Genomic DNA, 12,438 nt, shown 5'->3' on the forward strand with positions numbered 1-12,438 from the left:
GGATGTTTTCCACTATCATCATCATTAGACCTTGTGTAATTTTTATGTTAGTCTGTGATCTTAGACGAGTTTTGTTCTCACCAATTATGTAGTGCTCCTTTAAAGGTATATGGGTACGGTAAGAAAATGAATTCACAAAGTCTGAAGGGATATATTAGTCGCTGTGTTCTAATTGTTAAGGTCGGCTAATTTTTAGATGTTAAATGAAACGGTGATTTCAGAAGAGTATAACCTTTCAAGAGTTTATTCCGCTTCAGCCAAAATTTCGCCACAATTTGAAAGCATCTCAAAAACAACAGTGCTTCTACTGTTCGTGTCGCAAATATTACACCTAATTCAATTTATGGGCTAAACTGTGAAATTTGCAAGTGAAACTTGTATTTGCATTTTTAATGGCAGTGGACACTATTAGTAATTACTCCAAAAAATTATTAGCATAAAACCTTACTTGGTAACGAGTTATGGGGAGAGGTCGATAGTATAAAACATTATGAGAAACGGCTCCCTCTGAAGTAATGTAGTTTTTGAGAAAAAGCAATTTTCCACGAATTTGATTTCGAGACCAAATCAAGCATCTGAAAGCACACAACCCCGTGTGACAAGGGTGTTTTTTTCTTTTATAATTATCTCTCAACTTCGACGACCTATTGAGCTCAAGTTTTCACAGGTTTGTTATTTTATGCATATGTTGAGATACACCAACTGTGAAGACTGGTCTTTGACAATTACCAATAGTGTCCAGGGTCTTTAAAAAACACTGCTCTAAACTGGTTCCTTGTCAGCTTTTGCTTCAGACAAATTTTCATTTTTGTTCTTGCAATTTTTTCCCCGCCTAAGTGATAAATAAAAAGCTGGACCCTTCAGGAAGAAGGGGGGAAATATGGCAATTTGGCAGAGAAGAGAGTAATGAGGCGTTCACTGACTGAAAGTCACGGGCGCATCGTATGAATTACACGGCCCAGCAAGCCTGGCCGGCTCCGCTTCACAATGCCCTTCACGCACAATTGCGACCAATCACATTTCAGGTCAATTAATAAAAACTTACTTCTTCCGTCGTTTACCAAAAATGTTTTTTTTTTTCTTTTCCCAAGGTTGAAAACCCCCCCCCCCCAAAAAAACTGCCATAAGAAAGAACGACCTTTGCGGCACATTGACTGAAAAAAAAAAACACTAATCAAAAACAATTATCCCGTTGGGCAGTTAATAAAGAGCAATTTAATTTTTAATGACGTGCCGTGAAACCTGATAATACCGTACCGTCCCCTGCTCAGATTCAATTACTTGGTGTTTTGTTTTCCCAATACGATTATATTTCATGTAATAATCAGTAAAAGAGAAATGAGTTTGGAGTGTAATGACAAGACAAACGACGCTCTCTTTGCTGTTCCTTTTTTAAACTTGAAATTAATTAAAATCACCGAGTATAATGAAGGTGTTTTGATATTTACAGTGCTAGCGACATAGATATAATGTTTCATGCTGTGAACTGCTAATTATACACGTACTTTACTTCCCAAATCGATGGGGTCAATCTTAGTATATTACATTTCACTTTACTATCCCGATGGGAAATTTCATTTTGTAAAATATAAAACAAAAATATAAAAATAACCCGTGTCTTTGAATTGCCTGAAAGAACAATCGCTCAAATTTTTCATAAATAATCCGTACATCTGAGGGAACATTCTTAAAGAGATGCTATAAACAAAACAGAGTGTTAGCATTTATTGTCTGTCCCCAGGCATCCCTACATAAGCCTCGGCTTCCAGATGATGCATCCATACTCTTATTTGTTTTCTTTCTCTCTGCCTCATTAAATAACTTTGTTTATTGGTTATTCCATAAAAAAAAAAGTAAAAAAATTGTTTGTTCTCTGTTTTCATGAAGTATGGAAATAAATATAAGTTTGAGTGAATGAATTATCCTGAAGACGGTCAGAGCATACTGATCGAAACGTTAATTCGTAAACCCATGGTTAACCACAGGTTATTTTTAGTATCAGCGCTATCAAAAGAGATGTTCACATGGTGCTACCGCAAGCCTATCCTTATAGGTATACGTCCTCAATGCAAAGTTTCAAATAAACAGAAAAATTTCTCGAGTTTCCTTAGGTTTCAAGAAGTACACGTTTCAGATCAATCCGAATTGCCGGGTTGGCGTAGTGGTATCTTTCCTTACCTTCCACCTCTGGACCCCGGTTCGAATCACGCCAACGGGCACTATGTGTGGATTAGGTGCTCAGTCCAAGCCTGACTGTGCGTGGTTTTCCCTGGAACAATTGTCTAGAGTTTTCCTTACACATCTTAAACGCACTATGGGTACCTTTGGTAATTGTCAAAGACCCGTCTTCTCACTTGGTGTATCTCAACAAACACGTCAAATAACAAACCTATGAAAATTTGAACTCAATCGGTCGTCGAAGTTGCGAGAGAATAATGGAAGAAGAAAAGAAAAACACCATTGTCGCACAAATTGTGTGCCTTCAGATGCCTTGCATTTGAGTGAGAAATTACTTCTCAAAAACTACGTTACTGTAGAGGGAGCAGATTCTCACAGTGTTGTATACTACCAACAGCTTTCCGTTGCTCGTTACCAAGAAAGTTTTTAAAGGCCGGCAGTGGACACTATTGGTAATTACTCAAAATAAGTATTATCATAAAACCTTTCTTGATTACGAGTAATGGGGAGAGGTTGATAATATAAAACATTGTGAGAAACGGCTCCCTCTGAAGTGACTTAGTTTTCGAAAAGGAACTTCAAGTAATTTTCCACGAATTTGATTTCGAGACCTCAGATTTAGAATTTGAGGCCTCGAAATCAAGCATCTGAAAGCACACAACTTCGTGTGACCATGGTAACAAGGGTGTTTTTTCTTTCATTTATATATCTCGCAACTTCGACGGCCGATTGAGCTCAAATTTTCACAGGTTTGTTATTGTATGCATATGTTGAGCTACACCAAGTTACCAATAGTGTCTAGTGTCTTTAAGCTAACAATTATTTTGAGTAATTACCAATAGTGTCCAGTGCCTTCAGACTAAAACTTTTCCTCCCTTTTCTTCTCTCCATCTGAGTAATTGTCTTCACAACCAGAATAAATTAAAAGGAAATGAGTGCAAGCAAAAACGAGGTTCGTACGGTACGGAATTATCGCAGATTCAGCCCTGAAACTTTTATCTGAAGAGAAGGGCTGAAAGTCACCTGGAAATAGAATTTGTTTTCTTTCAAACATAAGAGTATATGATTACGAACAATAAAACAATTTTTTTTGTAATTTTTGGTCACGATTTATATGTTAAAAAAATATATAAAGTTGTTTGGGGGGCTGACTCCGCCTACCCCTTTTGTGACGTCAATCGAGGCAGACTTTGCCTGCAATGCGTATAGTAAACACACATGCAAAGTACATGTACGTCCAAGTCGTGAGTTGGTACATTTCAAAAAGTGTTTTTCTGCATTCAACAGCAATACACCTGGTCGGCCAAATTGTTTTGAAACGTACAAACTCACGATTTGGTCCGTACATGTACTTTGCAATTGTGTTTACTCTACGCATTACAGGCAAAGTCTGCCTCGATTGACGTCACGAACAGCGCCCTCTCGGGTCGGGGTCTACTCTTAAATTTGTAAATAACATAAGAACTGATTTTTTAAAACCTTAGTTAACTGTTTATTCACATTCCACTCATCAAAACACATATATTAGTGACAAAAGCTTTATTTTGAAAAAATACCACTTCCAGGTGACTTGAAGTATTTTTGTGTCACCCTTGCCCTCGACTCCTGATGACGTGCGGAAAGTTTGTCCCGTGCTCCGATCCGGGCCTACCCCATATCTGGGCCAACAATGACCTTGTTCTTATATCGGGGTGCGATGTTTTTACGGGAAGTGATGGAGGATAAAAAACATGTTAAAACATGGATTTTCTGGTGGATCGGTGACAATCTGACAAGGTAAAGCATTCCTGAAAAACCTTGCTCGCAGAGCCAAAAAACGTTGCTATTACGAGACTAATCAAATAACAACGTTGGTACATGTAACGACTGTAGCTTATGACACCCACTGTGACGTCATAGCGGATACTACGGTCTGGAAAACCAAACATTTCTCAAGAAATTAAGGCGTGGTGGAAAGAGAAGGCGATACTTTAATTTCATTATTTTCTTCTCTTGTCTCTTTTCTTGACTTCCTGTTCCTGTATGAATTTGATTGAATTAGTGCAATTATTGCTTTATACAACATTGAATGAAGACTATGGCAGGAATAGACGGAAGGCCAGCACGCTTCCAGTTGTAGCTTTTTAATCTAATTTCGCGAGGGATAACTTCACTTTGTCGCCAAATGGCAGGTGGGGTCTTTACTGCTGTTTTGTTTTAATCAACGTTTGTGTCTTAGCAAATAAAATGGACTGACTTCTCGATCAACATCGTTCTGCTTACCAAATCGAGTTTTTATTGCCACTGATATTGTTTACATTTCGCCAAACGTAAACTCATCACAAATTATATAAATTAGCTTAGTTACACAATACTTGTATCAAGGTTAACTCGATACTTTTGTATTGTGTATTACCGGTTTGTTTTATTGTCATAGCTTTCTGTTGTTACCCAAGGTACATCAATAACTGAGGTACCTAACCATTTACTCCGAGGGGTGAAAAAGAAGATCTACCCTATTGATAACAAATATAAACTTTAGTTACATGAGAAAGTTTTGCCACAGATCAGTGTATACTTTGCAAAAAATAGTTAATGGCCTGACGTTTCGACCCTAGCAGAGTCTTTCTCGAAGGCTTAATGACAACACAACAAACATGAACAGGTAACTAAGTGAAACATAAGCAGTGAAGTGGAAATAAATAAATGGGGTTAGAAAGCATACAGAAAAAAGGCAAGGGGTAAACAATGAATAGGGGGGGGGACAAAAGGGGGGGGGGTGAAGGGAAGGGACTGGCTTTACCACAATCAAGAAGATGGAAACACAAAGGACAACATCAAGGGTGGGGAGGTGGGGTAAAAAAGTAATTATTTAGTGAATGAGGCTCAGGCTAAAAGGCTATGGGGAAAATGGAAAATATGTTTACAAAAAGTGTAAAGACACATTTGTCAATTTATTTAATTATAAAATAGATTTTAAGTTGTATTCGTCAGAACAACATTTATTTATTTTTATTTAATTTAAAATTGTCGGACATAAGTTCCAAATTGTCTGGGTCAAGAAACAAAAAAACATCATGACAATATATTTTATGCTTCGGCTTTTACCACTGCAATGATTGTGTAACAATAAGTTTTTCGATTTACCAAACGAAGATTAATATGCCGCCGGGAATTTCTTACATGACATAACTTTTCACTGACTGTGTTCCTGCATGGTAAAAAGAACCGAATATATATTTCCTGATTCTATGCCAAAGGTTTGTTGGAATTCACGACAATCGGACCTCGAACCCGAACCGCATCTTTCTATATTTATTCTTAAAATGGTTTCTTTATTCCCGATGAAGGACAAATCAGTTCCTCGGCTGCTTTGTCCTTCGCAAGGTGACGATATTTATGTCAAGACTTATTATATATTTCCTGACCACCATTCGATATTTAATTTGTGATGAAACATTCCGTAACATCTGCGGAATTGAAACAAAAAAACGACACAAAACATCATAATCCACAGATTTTCATTAAACTAAACTTATACACGGTTTGAACATAATGATAGTAGAAAGCTTCCCTTATACACTTTCGGAACAGAACAAAAAATCACAGATTTACAAATAACTTATAGGGTTTACAGAAGGTAATGGTAAAAGACTCGTCTTTAAATATTATTCCACGAAATGCTTTACTTTTTGAGAAAACATTGAAACAATTATCAATTCTCGACTTCGAGAATTACGGATTTATAGTAAACACATGTCATGACGGCGAAACTGCAAAAACAAGAGTGGGTTTTCCCGTTATTTTCTCCCGACTCCGATGACCGATTGAGCCTAAATTTTCACAGGTTTGTTATTTTATATATAAGTTGTGATACACGAAGTGTGGGCCTTTGGACAATACTGTTTACTGAAAGTGTCCAATGGCTTTAAACTATTACTTGCTAAGGTGCTGAAGTTTTCGAGAAATGAGAAAAACAATGTCACGAAAAATACTTTACGTCTCCGGAACATTATTTCGCCATGAACAACGCAATATTTTACGAGAGTCTCCTGATAGCATTGCTCTGTGTGATTTTCAACACTTGAACCCTTTCTCAGGAATTTGAAAGCACCGAGTTTGTGCAATAAGGACGGTTTTTCTTTCATTATTTTTTTGTACAACTTCGAAGACCAAATTGAGCCCAAGTTTTCACAGATGTTTTGTACATAATGTTAGGATGCAGCAAAATAATAAATAAAACCCAACATCATAACTCAGCAGCTTTTCACACAAATCTCTAGTTGCGCCTTAACTCTTCTAATTTGAATGCCGATTTCATCACGTCATGGTTGATAACAAAACCGCCTTGTATAAGTTTAATCGAGTATAAATAACGCTATATACATTCGCATGCTTCAACATTTTATAATTTGAATGACGGCTTTTGAACGCATGAACGTGAAATAGATCCTCTGGGCAGAAAGTTGCCGGGACAACTTCTAACGAATAATGATATTACCTATAACTTGATTACGGAGCTTTTTAAAATTTCATCAATATTTAGTACTTCTGTGATAGGCCTATAATGCATGATTCGTTTATTTATTTTTATTTATTTTTATTTATTTATTTTAAATCTTTAGACATACACAATAGTTACAAGTTGTACAGGGGCTGTCAAGGTTAAAACAAAAGTAACTATTCATACTATTCATTAGCAACTGCAAGCTAGACATTGCAATTTCTTTGGGCTGACACATTTACGTAAAGACAAAGAAGAAAACACATGCAATAGCAAAATAAAAGATAAAAACTGTAAAGTAAAGAAATACACGGAAACTTGTTTTGAATTTAAACAAATCAAATGACAATAACAGTGACATGACGACTGTTGTGATCTGTGGGGCCCAATTTCATAGCGTCGCTTAAGCCGAAAATTGTGCTTTACCATGTTCTGCTTAGCAGAAATGAGCAGGATACAAAATACATATTGTGCATTGATAGTTTGGCTGGTTACCTTCTTCTGGTAAGCATAATTTTGGTTGTGCTCAGCTATTTTTTTTCTGCTTAAGCAGCTGCATGAAACTTGGCCCTGCATTTGAACGACTCGATAAGAGACCGGAGAGAGAGAAGGAGTGGAAGGGAGGGGAGTGAAACAACGACACAGAGACGCTCCCCTGATATTTTCTGACCGTGAAAATTGTCTGCAAGAGTGTGAGGTATAGGAAAAATTTCTTCGGTTCGTTTAGCAGCCTGCCACGGCACGGCAGCCACCAAAAAAGGTGACTGGCTCGAGGTTGACTCAAATAATAATAATAATAGAGTTGATATCGATTTGTCTTTGGAGAATAATAATGATTGTGCATGCAGCAGTTTGCTATCATATTATTTATGTTGTACCCACACATGCAATATTTTGTACAGCAATATCTGATGATTGTGTATTCCCCCTCTGAAAAGCTACTTAATAAACATGTCTTTCATGTGCCAGCAGTGTGCACAGATTTCGCTACATTTGGTGTATGATTTTGAACAAAATGAGTAAACACAACAAGTTAATACATACATTAAAAAATGAAAGGCAGTTTATGATTCACGTGAATTTTGTGAATATTATTCTGATGCCTCCGAACTTATTTCGATATAAATGCTATAATAAGCAGTCAAATGGCGTAAAATGAAAACACAAAATCAGCAAACAAACTATAAGTTTTCTTAGTAAATTTCGGCAAATGAGCAGCCAACTTAACCACTGAGCTATTCTATATCGCGCGAAATCGAATGCTACTAAAAAGGGTCGTTCGATTTCGTTCTATGATTAGTCAAGTATAATACTGCGTCATTCGATTTAACAAAATAATCATTCATTTTAACAATTCATCGAAGCAACATTCAAATTCGCAGACGCTTCTTGAGGCGTGTGTGTCGCGAAAAAGAATGACGATACGCTATATTAAACAGAGTGCTAAAGGAATTTGACTCGACTCAAAACGAAATTGAATGACCGAATTCTGAATTTGAAACGCTGTTACAACTGAAGAGGTAAAACAGCGAGAAAGGTCTCAGTTTGAAACAAAATTTTCGACAAGAACTCTATGGAATGACAAAATCATGAAGTTGTAAGGTGGAGAACCTCAATTAAAGAGTGGGGTGGATTTCACAGACTAGTCTTAGGACGGGTCACTCGTTCTAACTTATGACTAGCCATACGTTTTTCATTATATCTCTAGGATTAGTCCTAAGTTAGGAATAGTCCTGACTCTTTGTGAAATCGACCCCTGTACACGTTTGGTATTGACGGGATTAATGGCAATACAAACCTACGTGGGACGAAGTTCAGCAACTTTGGATCGTATAATGAATTTTGAGAAACATTTTACCTCAAAGTATAACTGCGGTTATGGAAAAAGATACCACTTGTATTTCCAAAATATTTGAATATAAGAAGATTACCGCGCGCGGTGCTGCTACTCAGATTGTGTATTCCTGCAGGGAAATATTCGCGCCATGAGTGTCGGCGATATCTCAAAACGTGGCACCTTTTGAAATTAAATTTTCTCACGTTAGCATTATTGTGAACTATATTCATGGATTAAAACAATCAAGTGTGTACAATACCTTTAAAGATTTTATTTTGTTGGTTGTTATTGCATTGCATTCCAAATCGAATTGTTTATTTAGTGGCTGGATAAACCGAAGAAAGCGACAGACTGAAATTTCCAAGATAAATGATACCTTTGTGTAAGATAATAATATTTCTTATATGTTTTACCGCGAATCATGTGTTACCGCAAACATTTCCATATAATAATATTTCTGTCTGAAACACGGATATAATTTATCTCCGACTTGATTTATGATATTTCCTTCTTTTTGTCATGACACCGAGATAACTATATAAGAAAAAACACCCTTGCCATAGGAAGTTGTGTGCTTTCAGATGCTTGATTTCGAGACCTCAAAATCTTAATCCGAGGTCTCGAAATCAAATTCGTGGAAAAAATACTTCTTTCTCGAAAACTACTCCACTTCAGAGGGAGCCGTTTCTCTCAATGTTTTATACTACCAACCTCTCCCCATAACTCGTTACCAAGTGTGGTTTTATGATGTTAATTATTTTGAGTAATTACCAATAGTGTCCACTGGCTTTGAAACAGATCTTGGTGTAATATTTCCTGTAAAGATTCATGCTTTCACTTAAAACTATGATCTCCGTCCGTTAAATTATGATATTTCTGTATAAAATAAATCAATTGTTGCGTCTAAAGTAAAAGAAAGAATCCATCTAAAACAATGATATGCCCGTCTAAAATAAATAAGATCTTAAAATAAGATCTTAACAAATTAAGATCTGTATTTGTTTAAAACAAAGATATCTTTGGCTAGCATTAAAAAACAAAATAAAATAATATTTCGTACAAAACAACCGTTATGGTATAGCTTTTCTAGGTCAATTTCGGAAAATGAGCAGCCAATTTAACCATCAAGCTAATCTATTTCGCTCGAAATCGAATGCTACTGAAAAGGGCCATTCAATTTCGTTTTATGATTAGTCAAATGTAATGTTGCGTCATTCGATTTAACAAAATAATCACTTAATTTAGCAATTCATCAAAGCAGCATTCAAATTCGCAGACACGCTTCTCTTGAGGCGTGTGTGAAACGAAAAAGAATGCTGATACGCTAAATTGAACAGAGTGCTAAAGGAATTTATCCAGACTCAAAAAGGAATTGAATGGCCGTTTTCTTAATTTGAAACGCAGTAACAACTTGAGAGGCAAAACAGCTTTATAAATCGAAAATGAAAATGAAATTGACTGCTAAATTGCCAAATTTGACCGAGAAAACATATAATTTCCGTCAATTAAAGCATCGGTTATTCGTCTAAGTCAATTAGTTGTCAAAAGCAATGAAATTGTTCGTCAAAAGCAATTAAATATACGTATAAAGCAATTAAGTGTACGTCTAGAGCAACGATAGGCTCTTCCTCATTCTAAAATTATATCAGCGACTGAAACAATAAAATCTCAAAGTAAATAATAGCATTGTTAACTTTGCCCAAAGTTTTAACTCGCTCTGCAAGAAGAACTATTTTAGTACTAACAAAACAAAACAAAATTTTCTAACACACTGCTTTCTTAAAGGGAAGGTACACGTTTGGTAATTACTCAAACAAAATTAACTTAAAAACTGACTTGGTAATGAGCATTGGAGAGCTGTTGATAATATAAAATATAGTGAGAAACGGCTCCCTCTGAAGTAGCATAGATTTTTAGAAAGAGGTAATTTCTCACTTAAATAAAATAATAAAAGACTTCCAGCCAGAAGTCTTTTATTTCTATCTGAAAGCGCACACATTCGTCCAACAAGTGTATTTTTTCTCTTTCTGTAGAAGTTCAGATATCTCTTTAAAAAAAAAACGGTTTGAAACAGACCGTTCTGATTGCATCCAGCAAAAATGAATGTTGGTGACTTAAAATCAAGAACTGTTGTTGACTCAAATAATATAGGTTTTTCCGGCGAATTTCGGTAAACGAGCAGCCAATATTTAAGCACCAAGCTATTCTATTTCGCGCGAAATCGAATGCTACTCAAAAGGGTCATTCGATTTCGTTTTAGGATTAGTCAAATGTTATGTTGCGTCATTCGACTTAACAAAATAATCATTCAATTTAACAATTCATCAAAGCAGCATTCAAATTCGCAGCATTCTTGAGGCGTGTTTGTCACGAAAAAGAATGACGATACGCTAAATTGAACATAGTGCTAAAGGAATTTGACTCGACTCATAACGAAATTGAATTGCCGAATTCTGAATTTGAAACGCAGTAACAACTGGAGAGGCAAAACAGCTTTAATTCGAACGCATGGGAATGAAATTGGCTGCTCACTTGCCGAATTTGACCGAGAAAACCTAAATACATTATAAAGTGAGAACTACAACATTACTCGCAAACAAATTAGATCCACCAATGTTATAACCAGTAATGAAACCTTCACTCACCGATTCGTACCAGGGCATGAGCTCCTCCAATAAGCAACGCAAGACCGAACCACATCTTTAGTTTGGTCCCCTCTAGTTGGGAGTTGAAATTCAAAATCGTAAAACACGAGTTGTCTGCTCAGCGGCTCACTCGGCACTGACAGCCCACCGCGATTGACGACTGGTTAACGGCGTGCTTGAGCGTCAAGGGCCGCGGCTATGTGATAACTGAATTATAGATGACGGTGACTGAGAACAATGGGAACATACTATACGAAACGATGAAGGGGAAGGACAATAGTGGGGGGGGGGGGTGGCACCCAATCATAACAAAGACCAACTGCGAACGAACCAAGGTCAAGATGTAGACCAACTGCGAACCGGATTAAATTTCTTTTCTTCTGCACATTAGAATTGCCATCCTAAAGATATACCTGATTTTTGTTCAAGGAATCCCTTTTTTAAATAGATTTAGAAAGAAAACAATTCCCCATTTAAAAGCACTACGACAGCAATGTACAGACACAAATTTCGGTAAAAAGGGGGGTACCCAATCATGGAAAAGACCAACTGCGAACGTGATTAGTAAACCAAGGTCAAGGTATTGATTAACTGCGGACCGGAAAGGACCAACGGTGAAGAACACCATCCTCGAACCGCCTGCATTTTTTCCCTGTACAGCAAAATTCACACAGTCCGGGTTTTTAATGAGGATTTTCTTTTCTTTTCTAAATCGATTAAAAAAAGAGAATCCTTTAAAAAAAATCAGGTTTCAGGATGCCAATTCTTAAGTGCAGAAAACAATTGCGAAGCAGCCAAAGAAAAGACCATCTGCGAACCGGAGCTTTTAACTTCCGTAAAAGACGAACGAGAAGAACCGGATAAAGCAGAAAAGGGAAAAAGCCAGCTGCGAACTGGGATGTTCAGTTAAGAAAAGGCACCAAATCGAAGAAAATACCAACTTCGAATTTGGATGATTAAGACCGAAGACAATAATGACCAATTGCGAACAAGGGAGCCCGACCATTAAAACAAGACCGACACACCGAAGTGAAAACAAATACTGACAACAAATACTGACAACAAAATAGGGAGAACGCCAACAAATGGCTATAGCCCACGGGTACGTTAACCCGGAGGATATTGGGGTCGAGTCCCACCCTAGTAAATTTTCCTTTCTTCAACCCCAAATAATTTTTTTTTTAAAACCACGACCATTAATAATGCGCAGGTAAAATGAGCGTCAAAAGAAGCAAGCTACTTTACATAATCATGAAGAGACAACATTCTCTGTGTAGTAAGGGGATCCTGGACTG

General features: G+C 36.8%; 1 protein-coding gene across 1 annotated transcript in view; it reads right to left on the reverse strand.

The window, feature by feature from the left end:
* The window catches only part of LOC117298088 (latrophilin-like protein LAT-2), a 65,165-nt gene extending 53,911 nt beyond the window's left edge, over positions 1–11,254 (reverse strand). Inside the window, exon 1 of the mRNA XM_033781330.1 lies at positions 11,144–11,254. Coding sequence (XP_033637221.1) covers positions 11,144–11,198 — 55 coding nt within the window. The 5' untranslated portion in view covers positions 11,199–11,254. The remainder of the gene's footprint in view (positions 1–11,143) is intronic.
* Positions 11,255–12,438: the final 1,184 nt, after the last annotated feature.

Source organism: Asterias rubens, chromosome 12 (assembly GCF_902459465.1).
Source record: "Asterias rubens chromosome 12, eAstRub1.3, whole genome shotgun sequence".
Taxonomy (NCBI): Eukaryota; Metazoa; Echinodermata; class Asteroidea; order Forcipulatida; family Asteriidae; genus Asterias; species Asterias rubens.